Source organism: Canis lupus, chromosome 23 (genome assembly GCF_011100685.1).
Source record: "Canis lupus familiaris isolate Mischka breed German Shepherd chromosome 23, alternate assembly UU_Cfam_GSD_1.0, whole genome shotgun sequence".
NCBI classification, from domain to species: Eukaryota; Metazoa; Chordata; class Mammalia; order Carnivora; family Canidae; genus Canis; species Canis lupus.
Window position 1 is genome coordinate 28563346 of NC_049244.1, and position 16151 is coordinate 28579496.

The following is a 16151-nucleotide window of genomic DNA, read 5'->3' on the forward strand; positions in this document are numbered from 1 at the left end:
CTGCCACATTCACTCTACTCCACACAGCCACACTTGATTTGCCATGTTCTCCCAAAATTCATCCATGGCAGCTGCTGGGACGAATGCCAAGTTTTTCAGCCATAAGATAGCAAAATCTAGCAGAATCCAGAATACACTCACTTCCAATCACACGGTGCTTGGGTAGTCCACTTAGTTTCCAGGTAACATATATAAGAATATCCACTGGGTTGGAAACCACAATTATGATACAATCAGGACTATACTTGACTATCTGAGGAATAATGAATTTGAAGACATTAACATTCCTTTGCACCAGATTGAGGCGGCTCTCTCCCTCCTGCTGGCAGACTCCTGCAGTCACCACCACAATCTTAGAATTGGCAGTCACAGAGTAATCTTTATCTGCCACAATTTTAGGTGTCTGAAGAAATAAGCTCCCATGCTGTAGATCCATAATTTCTCCTTTGAGTTTATCTTCTAAAACATCCACAAAGGCAAGTTCATCAGCCAGAGACTTTTCCAAAATGCTGATGGCACATGCCATACCGACTTGTCCAACACCCACTACAGTGATCTTATTGTTTGGGATCACTGCCTCTTCTTCTGCAACTGGTACAATCAGTTTTTCATTAAGAGTTGCCATTTTGCTCTGAGACAACCAGCTGTAAGAGTCGAGCCAAAAAGACAATGTTAGCTGCGTGCATCTCCTCCGTCGCAGGATTTGCCTGGACTCAGTTCTGTCCATCTTTTCCCTTGGCTGATTTCAATCAGCTGTAACCATAAGACACCTGTTAGTTTAACAGCTTTTCTGAGTTCTGTGAGTCTTTCTAGCAAATCCCTGAACCTGAGGGTGGTCTTGGGGACCCCTGGTACAAATGGATAAATATATTACAGTGTATTTACAAAATGCAATGCTTTACTATTCCAATAAGAACAGGCAACAACTATACCCAAACAATAAGGATGAATCTCACAAACATAATGTTGGACATAAACAAGAGAATATGTGGGCAGATTTGACTTGTATAAAGTGAAAACAAAAAACAAAAAACAAAAAAAGGCACAACTAATTCTTGATGCTGAATCATGATTATGATTGTCTTAGATGGCAGAGAGTAGAAACTTGGAGGGGGAAATGAGGAAGCTTCTAAGACATTAGTAATATTCTGTTTCTTGATCTGGATACCAGTTATAAACATGTGTTCAGTTCATGAAAACTCAGTTTATGAAAAATCATCACTTCCATGATATATAAACATACACATAAACTTATATATAAGTATATACATACACATGTACATTATACTTTAATAGTAGGAATGTTGAAGAATATTGGATGGCATGCAGCATCTCTAGAAAAACTAGACAACCAGGCACAGACTACAGAGCTGGAAAAAAAGCTCAAAATCTCACCATGCAATAGATCCAGCAAAGACCCCACTGCTATACTGCTAGGTACCAGAGGGCCATCTGCTAGGCCATTGTTACTATGGCCACTAGGAATGTTGTTCCTGAAGAATGGAGGTAACTGCTCTTACTGCTTCTGCTTCTTCCTATCCCTAGAAGGAACTCAGTGTGGTCTCTGCTTCTTCCCTGGACCTGATTCTTTAAAGTATAGAAAAAGTGTGGGTATAGATCATGGTCATGGACTAGGGCTAGGTCATGGGCTTTCATCCTAGCAGCAAGGACATTAGAAAAAAGGAGTCCAGCATTTTGCAGTTTCTGTGTTAGGAAACAAACTCTGCCTCACTAGAATGAAGTACAGATGCTGGATAGTAAAAAAAAAAAGACAAATGTCCACTAAAGTCATTTTGCATCTGGAGATCTAAACCAAGGTAAAAAATGTTTATTTAGCTCCAACTATGTGTCAGACTAAGGTAGAAGCCTTATATATGTAAGAACACTTGATCTGTGTTTTCACAAGTGCTCTGTGAGATACTATAGATCCCAGATAGACCTGAGAAATCTTCGATCTTCCTTGAGCCTTCAGCCAAGTAATGATCTGCAAACTACCTGCAGCTGGGGGGAAAAAAATCTAAAAGGATTAGAGAACACTACCTGGTGCTCACACAGGGCTAAAAGTAGTGCGTTCACAGGCCAGACAGGAAGGCTCATAAATCACAGGGCTATAGGTAGAAAACTCAGAATGATCTTGCCTCAGTAGCAGGAAATAAATAGCTCTGGTTAAAAATGGCTAAATCACAAAAGCAAGACCCCAAAAGATCAAATTATCCAACTAACTTAACATTCCAGAATAAAGCACAAGAATATTTATGGGAAGACAAAGATATCCAGCATCTAACAAGGTAAACTTTACAATGTCTGGCATCCAAACAAAAGTTACTAGGCAGACAAAGGAGTAGGGAAATATGACCCATGAGGAGAATAATCAATTAACTGAAGTTAACTCAGAACTGACATAGATGTTAGAATTAGAAGATGAGTGACATTAAAACAGTCATTATAACTGTATTCCATACATTTGAAGTGTTAAGTAGAGACATAAGAAATATAAAAACATAATAAAAGATCCAAGTAGAACTTCCATACACAAAACTGTAATGACTGAGACAAAAAAAATACACTAATAAATTAGTGACAAAATAAATACAAAACAATCCAAAATAAAATTAGTGACAGATGAGACATGACCGAAGAAAAGATTAGTGAATTGAAGACATAGCAATAGGAGGTTTTCAAAGTGAAACATGGAGAGAAAAAAGAAAACAGAAAAGGGGAGTCACTGCACTGTGGGACAACTCAAATGGCCTAATATGTATGTTACTGCAGTCTCTAAAAGTGAGAGGGAGAAGAGGCGTTTGAGGAAATACGGGACAAAAAAAATCTCCAAACTATGAAAACTATATGCCCACAGACCAAAGCTCAGTGAACAATAAGCACAAGAAACATGAATTAGCAACACCATGACATATCATCAAGTTGTGTTTAACAGTGACAAAAAGAAAAATTTTAAATGATTTGGAGGGGCAGAAGAGTCGCTGGGTAGATCTAGGACCGTGTTCTGAAAATCACAAGTTTTTATCATCTTTTCAGAACTTTTCAAAGGCACACCCTCTAGAAAGGTTAGATTAGAAGGGAAAGAGCCAGGAAGCAGAGGGACAAGTTAGGAGGGTTTTGCAGTAGCCTGGTGGATCTGAAGGAGGGCTGTGAAATAGAGAGGGAAAGTAAGAGACATTCAGGAATTAAAATCAGCAATACTTGGAGAGTATTTGTGAACCTAAAAAACAGTTCTTGCTGGCAACTGGTAGATGGTGAAGAATTCACTGAGCCAAGGGGGAAGACAAAGGTTTAATTTTAGACATTCTGGGTTTGAGGTACATACGGGCTCTCCATTTAAACCTGGGAAAGAGGGCAGCCCTGTGGCTCAGCGGTTTAGCACTGCCTTCAGCCCAGGGCATGATCCTGGAGACTTGGGATCGAGTCCCGTGTTGGGCTCCCTGCATGGAGCCTGCTTCTCCCCCTGCCTGTGTCTCTGCCATGTGCTCTCTCTCTGTGTGTCTCTCACAAATAAATATTTTAAAAAGTAAATTAAAAAAATAAATAAATAAATAAATAAAAAGTAAATAAAAATAAAAAATAAACCTGGGAAAGATGTCTGGCACACAGACACAGGTTTGGAAGTCACTAACCCATACTTTGAATGTCCCCAAGTCCTCCAGTCTTCTTGTGACACCCTTACCTTTCATATTCAATAAAACGACCTGAATTTCAATCCAATGCATGATGATGCCTAAAGTCCGGGTCCACCAAACTTCCTTAGCTCAAAGTTGAGAAGGAGGCTAGGACCCAGACCCCTGAAGGGGGGGGCGGGCACTAGCCAGCTGGTACTCACATCCGGACCCAAGGGCAGGCACTGGCTGGCTGTGCTGGTGCTTCTGAGCGGGATAATGGGGCAGATTCTGAGAATGTTGGAAAAACTGCAAGTTTTTTCACCTCTATTATAGAGATGGAATGCTGCTGCCAAGGGACTGCTGCCGGGGTGAAGAAGTGTTGCTGGTGTGAGTCTCAGAGCAGGAAGCAAAACTGAAACAGAAAAGGAGCAAGTCCCTTTTTATTCCTTCAAACTTGCAGTCACCCTCCATTGGCAAAGCCTAGTGAGGAACTGCTGGCAAAAGGGAATGTGGTCTGTAGAATCCCAGCCTCACTGAGCACAGAACGATGTGTTTGGACCCGAGACACAGGTACTTAATAACTGGCACAATCTGCCTGGGGGGAAAGGGTGTACTTTATTCCCTCTCTTCTTGTGGCTCTGATCAGGAACTGTGGTGCCAAGGAATGCCTGTGTTAAATCTTGCTTAGTGATCTCAGTATGGAAAACAGAAATATGACTTCAGTCATAAGTGACATCTCTTCTGGAGACAAAGTGAAGTCTGCATATCACAATAGGGAGAGAGAACCTAAGCTAGAATGAGATTAAAAAGCTGTTGTCCAGGAATCCCTGGGTGGCTCAGTGGTTTAACGCCTGTCTTTGGCCAGGGTGTGATGCTGGAGTCCTGGGACCGAGTCCCACATCGGGTTCCCTGCATGGAGCCTGCTTCTCCCTCTCCCTGTGTCTCTGCCTCTCTCTCTGTCTCTCCTGAATAAATAAATAAAATCTTTAAAAAAAAAAAAAAAAGCTGTTGTTCTTTAAAATTCTTTTAAAACGTGCACTTTAGTGCTTACATGTTTAAAATTAGCAAAATGAAAATCTTCATTCAGATGTTATAGCCCGTCTGATGTATAGTGGATTCCAAATGGTGGTCTCAGCATTACACCTGCCTTTACCAATAGCAAGAAACCCAGCCACCGCGGGGAGGAAACTTAGCAGCTCTGGCAACAGTTAAGCTGCCAAGTGAAGGCACCTGTTACAAGGCTGCCTCTGAAAAACAAAGGCGTAAGCTGCTAAAAAAGACAAAAGTATAAAATACAATGCAGATGGAAGTTGAGAACTGGGCACCTGCTGTTAAGAGGGGTGGGGAGAGTTCAGTTTCACATAAGATATGCCTGGTAGAAAGCCATCAAAAACACTTGAAAGAAAATTCTTGGGAAGGAGAAATTCTTGACAAGCTCTTGGAAACCGACTTGTTTACAGATTTACAGCTACATGAAGAAAGGAGAATCAATGCATGCTGTCACTTTGAGCTCCTTTTACAATTCTGTGCAACAATAGCAATAACAGCATTTCTGTTGCTCTACCCACCTCTTCAACCTTATATTCTTTTTGAGCTTGACAAGCCTTACAGTTTAAAACATTGCTTTCTTCATGGAGCATCTTGGAATCATAGGATGTCAGGTCTAGACAGGACCTTGGAGCAAGAGCAATCATAAAGAGCTGAAAGGAATTCTATAGCAATAAAGATTTTGTAACTGTAAACAAAGGCCTCTGGGGAAATAGAATTATATGTAAGTGTCTGAAAACTAATATTAAGGAAAGAAAGAAATGGTTTGGGATAGTTCAAGGAAATAACTCAAAAAAAAAAAAACCCAATTTTAAATAAAGCAACTGTAAATTAGGATGAGAATTACACTTTAATGCTGAAGCTAGAAAGTAATGGAGACTTTCTTCATTTTGATGAAATGTTTTACATCATTAAGTAATACCGAGATCTTTCATCCAGGAAACTTGAGCATTCATAAATAAATTCTGAGTAGGCAATTTTGTTCAAAATTTTATAGAGGCATGGATCCTCACTAGAAGAAAGATAAAACAATTTAGGTATAAGCAAGTATTGCTCAAGTCATTTTATTGAGCACAACAATGTGCTAAAATCCTCAAGACCCTTAACCCTCTGGTTTTCATCCTAAATCAATCCTAAATCAATGCGTGACCCACACACACACCAAAAACTCGTATCTTGAAACCCTAACCTCAAGACAGAGCCTCTAAAGTGATGGGGAACAGGGCTAGCTGAATACAAAGCACAAGCCTGGGGCAGCCCATTGACAAGTCCTTGAAACAGGCAGAGAGACATTCCTCTACAGACTCAACTGCCTCGATGTTAATACTTTGCTAAGGGCAAAAGGCAATCTTAAATCTTAGCCCAACCCACAGGATCCTGTAAGACTACTTTAACATATAAAAATTCCTTTAGAAATTTCCTTTATCTCTAACCACCACCACCACCACCACCCCCGCCCAAGATACATGTTGGCAATCATCCCCCACGCACATGGCACACCAATATACGTCTGAAGGGTCTCATGACTCAGGTTTTATTAGATGGTAACGAGTGACCTTTTCCCAACAACAGCTAGCCCCCTTAAGGTCCTGGAAACCTTGCTTCCAAAATTCCTTAGAGAGTACACTATTCCCAAATCCCTTCCAACTCCCAGGTATATAATCAGCTACCCCTCACAAGCCCAAGGCAGCCGCCCTTCCTGCCCAATGACGGGTCCTGACTCCGTGCCTTAATAAAACCACCATTTTGCACCAAAGACATCTCAAGAATTCTTTCTTGGTTCTCAGCTCTGGACCTCACCCCACCAAACCTCATCTATATTCCACAACTTCATCATTAGGAAGTAATTAAGGTTCAATGAGGCAATAAAGGTGGGGCCCTGGGATCTCTGGGTGGCTCAGTGATTTAGTGCCTGCCTTCCACCTGGGGCGTGAACCTGGAGTCCTGGTATCAAGTCCCACATCGGGCTCCCTACAGGGAGCCTGCTTCTCCCTCTGCCTGTGCCTCTGCCTTTCTCTGTATCTCTCATGAATAAATAAATAAAATCTTAAAAAAAAAAAAAAAAAGGTGGGACCCTAATCCAATAGGACTAGTGTTCTTTTAAAGAGAGACACTAGACCACCCTCAATCTCCCTCATTTCTCTCTTTCTTTCTGTCTTGAGTGTACCCACCAAGAAAAGACTGTGTGGGGACATATGAGAGGTGGCTGTTTACAAGCCAGGAAGAGAGCCCTTACCAGAAACCAACTTTGCTGACACCTTGATCTTGGACTTTCCAGCCTCCAGAACCATGAAAAAAAAAAAAAGATGTTTGTTGTTTCAGCCACTCAGTCTGTGGTATTTTGTTACAGCAGCCAGATCCCACTAAGATACGAAACAAATTATCATACACATTGTTATACAGGTAAATCAGTGCATTAATTCTCCAGTGATGATGGAGAATTAGCATTTTTGTTAATTGTCTATGTGTTAATCTCTTTCACAAAAGTTGTTTCATTTTTTATCTTTAAATGAAAACTTTTTATGGTTTTGGCTCGATGCACTGGGAAATGGTAGTATCAGGTAAACAGCTGTGATAGAGGTTGGTTTGAGCCCAGGAGTTACGTTAAAGACCAGGAGTATACAGGAAGAAAAAGGTGATTGTCATTAATTGGAAGCACAGGCTCTATGTGTCATGGAGATCCTAACCACGTATCTGTTACTTCAACCACAGTTAATCCAGACCTAAAATAGCTCACTAGTTACAGAACTTTAAATAGAAAGGATGACAACATAAAAGTTGATTGGTCTTTTAGCTTGTTCATTTCATAAGTACATATATTAGGTACCTATTGTGCGTCAGGCATCCTGCTTGGAGATATAAAACAGCTATGGAGGTAGTCCTGTATAATGATTAAGAGTTGAAGTCACATAGAAATTGGTTGGAATTGTATGAGGGCCATTTACATGCTAGGGAATTCTGCTGAAGGCAGGCCAGGGTAATACTAAGGGAGAGTGGGTTATGTTAAATTAACCCAACAGATATTCTTGCTAAAACTGCACTAAGCGGGGGATCCCTGGGTGGCTCAGCGGTTTAGCACCTGCCTTTGGCCCAGGGCGCAATCCTGGAGTCCCCGGATTGAGTCCTGTGTCGGGCTCCTGGCAAGGAGCCTACTTCTCTGTCTGCCTGTGTCTCTGCCTCTCTCTCTGTCTGTGTCTCTCATGAATATAAAAAAAAAAAAAAAAAAAAAGACAAGACTCAGAGGAGCCGACTCCAGTTTGGTCAAGGAGACAGGAAATAATTTTATGAGAAGTGTTTCTTAGGAGAGACCCTTCTAGTACTAATCTTCCCACACCTCATCATAGGAGATGGGTACAGTGTGTGTCACTTACTTTATGGAAACACTTTATGGAGAAGTTGGTAGGCCTACACCTGAGAAAACAAGAGGGGATCGATGGCAGCAAGGTTGAGCACTGCATGTAGTAAAAACAAAAACAAAAACACCTTGTTCTTCTTTGGTGGCAGGTCAAAGGTATTTCATTCTAACAACCCAGGGTTCTTGTAAAAGGGATCCTGCCCAGAAGGACAGTTGGTGAGGTGAGGAACCCACAGTAAAGGTGCTGAGTTGTACTGAAGACAGATGGGCAGGGGGAAACAAAACAGGGATCCTGGGAGTTGCCACTGAAGAGCCTCCCAAGAATGCTTGAATAGGAGTGCACAGCTCATGATTGCGTTGTGGAGAGACAAAGAGCAGTGGGTTAAATGAGAAGTCCTGGAAGATGCTTTGGCACTCAAGAGCCCTAAGGGGTTATGCTGACACACCAGGTAGCGACAGCAGTGACAGGTAGGGGGCCAGAATAGGAACAAGGAAGGAAACACTACAGCAGCTGGCCAGGATTTGCTTGCGACTATGTGAGAGGCACATCTGAAAGCTCCCAGAAATACTTGGGTGGCCGTTTGCAGCAGCAGTAAGTCCTGCTGGGCATGAACAGATGAAGCCATGAACCAGTGAAATTTGGGCTGTTATTGTTAGTACAACCAGTCTGGATCTAGAGGCCAACAAGATCTGGAAAAACTCAAGGTAGTTCATACCTAGCTGCTACACTACGTGTATAATCAGTCATTCATTCATTAAATAAAGATCTGTTGAGCAACTGTGAGGCACCTATGTAACAATGGACAAGACACAGTCATTGCTCTGAGGGAGGTTGGTGAGGAAGGAGCTACAGACAAGAAACAGGTACTCTTACAAAATTAAGTGGTAGGATCAAGTCATGTATGGAGCACAAAAGGAGTGTGAAGGAGCCCTGTCTTCATTCCTAGGCCATGGATCTCAAACTTTCATGTGCATTCAAATCACTTAGGGATCTTGTCAAAATGCAGATTATGATTTAAAAGATCCAGGATGAGGCCTGAGATTCTGCATTCCTAACAAGATCTCGGGACTTGTTGATGCTAATGCTGTTGCTCTGTGGACCACAGGAGAAGCAAGGCTCAAAAGAACATCTCAGTCTCAGATGCCTGGGTGGTTCAGTCTGTTAAGCGTCTGCTTTCAGCTCAGATCATGATCCCAGAGTCCCAGGATTGAGTCCCACATCTGGCTCCTTGCTCCTAGGAGAGTCTGACTCTCCCTCTGCCCATCCCCTGCTCATGCACTCTTGCTCTCTCTCAAATAAACAAAATCTTAAAAAAAAAAAAAAAAAAAAAGAATAACTAGCCAGTCTTGCAAAAAATAAATAAATGAATAATCCCATAAACCTCTGGTTTTGATACCTAAGGTTTAAGAATAAACACAAATTTACGTTCTGGTAATGATTACTCAGGTCATTGTACCTAATTATAATCTGAGTTGCACCAAAGTTAATGCTGTCTAGTGATCCAACTGATAGAAGACATATATCATGTCCATGTTGGATAATTACCTTTCATATTTAAAAAAATCAGGGATAATAGAGTGAAAGAAATGACTATCCACATCATCGTGATAAATAATTTCTCTACCCCAAACTGCATGCATGTTATCTTTCTTTTAGATAACATGAGCTGCCACCTCCATCAGACTCTCACCCCCTCATTCTCAATAGAGGTTTTCACAGGAGGTGGCAATGAAGACTGAGTTACCCTATATGCCGCTGGCCTGGGCCTTTCCACTAGAACTTCAGACAAGTATTTAAGCATTATCTGAGGCACCATGTTCTCAGGCCACTGAACTTCCACCCACACAATGGAGTCAGAGAAATGGGAAAGGAAGGTTGGATCACTTCTTGATCCCAAGAGCCATCCACCACCAAGGTAGCTTTGTCCAGTCACACATCTGCTTTCAATAACACCCTTACCTTTCAAACCAAGTATTACAAGGGAACACACCAATCTGCCCACCCACTCCCACCCTCCATTCTCCTCGTTAGCCAAAGCTCCTTTACTTAAGGGGTGGGGGGAGGAGGTATGTTCCTTATCGCAAAAACCATATTTTTATTTTTCATAGAGAATTGTAGGTAGCACAACTACCAATTTGAAAGTTCCCTCAGTGTTGAATCATTGCTCTCCATCCTTAGGAGAAAATACCTCAGTCTTTTCTTTCTGGGTTGGTGTTACTCCTCACAGAGAGAGCAAAGCATGGCTGCTATGGGGAGGGTGGAAGGAAAATCATGGTCCTGAGGAGAAGGTGATACAGCTCCAAAGACCTGCCTTCTGACCCACCAGGAAGAGTGAGCTTGCTGAGGATTTTTATGTTTTTATTAAAGGACCAGTTTGCAGTAAACTCAAGACTGTATGAAAGGCGACAGAGTTAGTGGAGGACCCTGCCCAAATTGCAGTTGATGAATAGATTATGCTTGGGGAGGGGTTTGTGGAAAATCTTGAAAATCGTGATCTTGGAGATTCTTGGCATGAGGGGCTAGCTGCCTGTTCCAAGAATCCTCCTTCCCCAGCTGCAGTGGAATAAGGTGTTAGTGGCAGAAGAGGGAGAGAGGGAGTGTTGTGTACAGCTGGCTGTGGTTTCTGGCCCTGAGCTTAAAAACAGGGTTGTCTCCTTGAGGTAAGTTTACTTACAGTGCTGCTTCAGCTTGGTAAGAGGAACCGAGTGAGAATTTGAGAGCAATCTGATATCAAGACAAGAAGACAGACTCCCAAGAAGACAGACCTTGGAGGCAGGTCCATCTGAAGCTTGATAACTGCAGGTGCTCCCTTATGGAAGAGTGGCTACAAAACAGAGGAACTAAGGAAAAACTCCCAACTGCCGAGGAAGTGGATTTTAAAATTGTGGACCTGATGGGAGCTCTCAAAGTGCTCCAGCAAACAGAGTATCCTGTCCTTCAAATTCCTCCTGACAAATTGCTCCATAGTTATGTCCCTTACCTGACAGCACCCAAACCGATGTCCCTGGACCACCAGCATCAGCATCACCCGAGAAACGGATACAAATGCAAAATCTCGGTCTTCAAACCTACTGAATCCGAAACTGTGAGGGTGGGGCCAGTAACCTGTGCTTTAACAAGCCCTTCAGGTGATGCTAATGCATGTTCAAGTTTGTTTTTAAACTATGCAGAAAAACGTTTTCTTCCTAAGTGGAGGACAAGTGTCCCAGGGGTGCAGAGTTACTGTAAAGTTTGAGAAATCATACTTGAATCCCAGAAATCAGGAGGCATAAAAGTTGTAGAGCTCACAGGGCAATTAGAAACACCAAAATTGTTGAATTGTAGCTGTCATAGGAACACAGGGGGAGGTTTGAATGTGGATTTGGAGAAAGTAAAAAATCCGCCATATGCAGGTGTCAAGAAATTACTCCCTACATGGCGGGAGCAGCAAGAAAATGCCATCATATCAAGTAGCACAAAAGATTTCATCAGGCAAAAGGTGGAATGTTGGGGCTGTATTAACTTGCTCCAAGGAGCATTGGTTAATGCCTCCCTTTCCTCCTCTCCTGATTTCATTTAGAGCTGTCCTTGGGAGAGCAAGAAACTGAGCCAATATCCAGAGACCTAGTGGAATAAGAGTGATGTCTCAGTGGAATTCATAATAAAACATGGTTTCTGTTTTCTGGGCTAGCTGCTGCTCCATCATACTCACTGCTTGCCCTTCATTTTATCTCTGGGCTAGATTAATTCTCAGAGAATGGAGTCATTTTCCTGATAGAAACTCTCAGCACTGATTGAAAGGAGAAAGAGAAGGGGATTAGTGGGGTTTTTGTGTTTGTCCTAATGCACTTTAGAAACCTCCTTCAACTAAAAGGCATCCTGGAGACACACTTTTCTGGTTTCCTTTCCTGTTTCTCATACTGATTTGAACACTTGTGGTGTAAATAAACCCCATTCTTTTCTCTTTGTCTTTCCCCTTTCCTAACTAGGTGCCGGGCATGTATTAATGCAATACCTGCTGTGTGCAGTGCACAGTGCTAGACGGCCTCACGAGCCCACATTTTCATCCCGTCTTCTCCAACATTTGAAAAGAAGTAAATTGTAAAATAATCTTTTTCTTCATATCCATGTCACTATTTCTTCAGGCTTTAATTTTGCCCCTATGTGTTGCTCTCCAAGTGAAGAAATTGGGGTTCCTATACCTTAAGCTATTTGTGAAAAAGCAGGTAATTTTTAGAAACCAAAGAGAACACACAAACATCTTTTCATGGTGGGGTTGCAGCCTGGATCCAGGGCTTTACTGGGTTTGTGGTTTCTGTTGGTTCTTTTTCTTTTCTTTTTAAGATTTTATTTATTTATTCATGAGAGACAGAGAAAGAGAGGCAGAGACACAGGCAGAGGGAGAAGCAGGCTCCCCGTGGGGAGTCCAGTGCAGGACTCGATCCCAGGCCCTGGGATTACAACCTGAGCCAAAGGCAGGAGCCCAACCCCCTGAGCCACCCAGGTGTCCCTGTTGGTTATTTTTCCTATTAGATAGAGGACAAGGGCGTGGCAGTGAGTTATACAAATAATAGGTAATCACTTCCACTCCACATTGTGCTACTTTGCAGGGGTGGACAGCAGAATAAACCTCTTACCACTGGGCTGACCCACTGGGTTCTTTCCGTCCTTGTGGATGTACACTGTCTCTGGTCAGATGTGCACTGACCCGATCTCTGGTTAACTGCCGTTCACCAAGGCAACCGAGTCACAGTGGCAATTAAACCATCACTCCTCCAGGCTGAGATGGCAGACATGTCCACACTGTGGATACAATGGGACTGTGACTCTCCCGCATCATATCTGTATTAAACATTGAGCGAAATTAACCATTGCAGCCGATGTCAAACAGAAACTGAGATTACAGTAGTCTTCAAAGTGTGGGGAGCAGAAAATCTGTATCTACAAGCACAACCTCTTTCCAAGATCACTAGAATCCTTTCAGAAAGGAAACTTTACAAGGTGAATAATGAAGATTAGCCTCACTTACACAGAATCCAGGCCAGGGAGCTGTATGGTTTTGCATGAACATGTACCCAATCTCTAATCTAATAATCTTGGTCTATAAATTTCTAGCAGTCTATGTTTGTCTTTCTTTCTTTCTTTTTTAAAATATTTATTCATGAGAGACACACAGGGAGGGGCAGAGACATAAGCAGAGGGAGAAGCAGGCTCCCTGCGAAGACCCTGATGTGGGACTCGATCCCAGGACCCCAGGATCCCGATCTGAGCCAAGGGCAGATGCTCAACCACTGAGTCACCCAGGTGTCCCTATGTTTGTATTTCTTGTTAACAAGGCAACTCCACGCCTTTCCTTTGTTAGATTCATCTGTAAAGAGGCTCTCAGGAATCCATTTCGGGATGTGGGCTAAGGGGCTGTGCCGTGTACTGACTGGGAACTAAGACTCTGGAGACTGGTGCATCAGTCTACCTGGTTGGAGTCCCTTCTCCCCTGCTTTGTAGCTGTGTGACTTGGGCAAGTTGTTTACCCTCTTTAAGCCTCAGTTTCCCCGTAAGGTGCTGCTGTAGGGTTATATGAATAATGTCAAGAATTTAGCCCAGTGCCTGGCTGAAAGGCCCAGTACATATTAGATACAATTTATATTTATTGTCAGTTAAAGACCTAAGGGAGTTTTAGTTGTGTTTGTTTCACCAATTTTTGTTATGCTAAATCTAGCCAGGACAGTTTTCCATCTGGGTTTTCTTTTTCTCTCCCCACACCCATCCCTTCCCCATCTCTCTTTTCATTACTCTCCTCAAAGCAGGAGAAGGTGATCATGAAACAACCACTGGAAATGAAGTCTGCTCTGTGTTCATCCATTGGGAAAAGACTTTGATCACAGCCGAGCTGTGGGTGTTTGGCAGGCCGCCAGCTTCTGCCCATGAGAAGAGGCACCTCTGAAGCTTTAGATATTTTTAAAAAGCAAGGGAAAAGGGCGGCTCGTGGGTTCCTCAAGGGTGTATATAAATGGCATCTTTCCTCCTCCCAAAGCCTCAAGGGCCTCCCCCTTTTCCAGGGCGAGGGTGTCTGTTTCCATGCTCCTTGTTTTTCTTGGCTGTGAGCTGGCAGGGAGCACACAACCCTGTCCTTAGCATTCTGGTGGTTCCCAAGCCCAGTGCTGGTCTCTGGCCCTCATTAGAGTGGGCTGTCTCCAGCATACAGAGGAGACTGGAAGAGCCAGCCCGCCTTGCACCTACAGCAGGGGCAGGAGGGCAGGTCCTCCTCCTCCTGGGAGCCAGCCCCAGCAGCATTATGTAAATGACTTCTTGGAATTGCCAGCCTAGCTCTGGTGGGACTGGAAGATCACCTTGCAAGTGGGCGGGAGGCCAGCCTGACAGATGGCCTGGGCTGCTACAGCATGACCCACATTAGGCCCATCAAGTGTGTTCCCTGAAGGCTAGTGGCCCAGCCAGTAGGGGCAGGGCGGCTGTCCAGGGGGACAGCTCAGGCTTCCATGTGGGTTTCCAGCTTTGTTTCCCCCTCCTTCCCAACAGTGCTATCTCTGAAAGGGAAAAGACCAGCTCTCTCTTTCCACTTTAAAGCACATATCTGGGCCTCATGATTTTGGGTTGATCCCTTACCAAAGTGGCCAAATGTTTCCATCAAATGAACCAGCTACTAGGATGTTAAAAAGGATAACAAAATAGTAAAGCCTACTTGGAAACTTTGTTCAGAAACCCTGTGACTTCTAAAGAGCATTAAGAAAATATTGAACTTTCAAATTTTATGATTTCACGTCCTCTAAGACCACAGACCTCTTAGCTGGTTCTCTTTTTCAAGCATGAATCCTTTTTATAATACTTAGGAAGTAAATGTATAACCTTTTTTCTTCCTTACATTCGGAATAAAGCCTGGGGAAATTTAACGTTTCTGGATTCAGCCTGTGGATTTGAGATAAGGATTCAAGGAGAGAAACCTTTTAACTCAGAACAGAATCTGTTTGCAGCTATTGTTCAATTAACGTAAAGTATCTGGTTCCTGGGCATGTTGCATAATGCATGACAGTGTAAACCAAACCTCTTAAGTGCTGACACTGAACTCCTTGATAACAGTGAAGAGTGAAGTAAATTGTTAATTTTTTAAGAAGTCCCCTAAAACAAAGCTTCTAAAGACTGAATGAATCAACACTTTTGAGCTGAGTCACAGCCAAGGGATGTCCCTGTGTGTGCTCATGCTGATAAAAAATCTAGAAGGAAACAGAAAAAAAACCCCAAAACCCTACATGTCATGTCCTCTTTAAAAGCCAGAAAAGCTGTCAGAAGAATTAAGATTAAACCTCACGAGAGTCTGTGGGTGTGGAAAGTCACCAGCTAGCTAATATTAACATAGCTTGCAACAGAACGCTGTTGCTAGAAATAGGACAATCGCATCACTACCACTAAGCAATTTGCATTCTGTGGACCAGCCCCTAAATTCCTCCCGGCTCCTTCTGCCCTTTGAGCATTGCTTTTCTGGACGCTTTTAGATGGTCGGTGCTCGTACTTCGCTGTCTCGTTTCACCAAGAACCCTCCCCAAAAAAGGAAGCTGCAAGAACATTTGCTTTATTTGCAGGAAAGTGATCAAGCTACAAGCAAATCTTAGGCATCTGAGGAATTGTGAAGCTTCTAGACTTCATATGGTTGCTGACAGGGTGGGGCAGACAAGAACCTTCTTACTTTCCTCACCATGGATAATCTGTTGCCTCAGTCTAGATTCTCTTATTTCAAAAAATATCCTCTCCATGCAATTAGGAAATATCTATCGATGCTGAGAAACCAAAAAGCTGAAGAACAGGTATCATTTTGTTTATATTATCTTTAAGGCTAACTGGTGTTTGCTTTCGGGTGCTGCTTTTATGTGACTTAGTGATTCAATGTCTGCTAGTTTACATGTTTATAGGCACAGGTCGGCTCCTGCTTGGGGCTATTCGGATTTAGCAATCAGAGAAGCAAGGAAGCTTGTGAAGATTTATTTGAATTTGGAATATTATTTGAATCCTGACATTAAGCTCAAGGTTTGTAATAAAGCCATTCGCTTTTCCTTTTTCTGAATAGTTAGACTAAACTACTCTATTAGAGTTAAACTGTAGACTCCTTGACAGTTTTCTAGGGCTTCAAATACAAATTTTAAACCAT

The 16151-nt window shown here is 42.7% G+C and overlaps 1 protein-coding gene across 1 annotated transcript in view; it reads right to left on the bottom strand.

Annotated features, from left to right (window-relative positions):
* LOC119877453 (collagen alpha-1(I) chain-like) overlaps nt 1-16151 on the bottom strand; it is a 59247-nt gene that overhangs the window by 12218 nt on the left and 30878 nt on the right. Inside the window, exon 6 of the mRNA XM_038571347.1 lies at nt 3836-4026. Within this exon, the coding sequence (XP_038427275.1) occupies nt 3836-4026 (191 nt within the window). The remainder of the gene's footprint in view (nt 1-3835; nt 4027-16151) is intronic.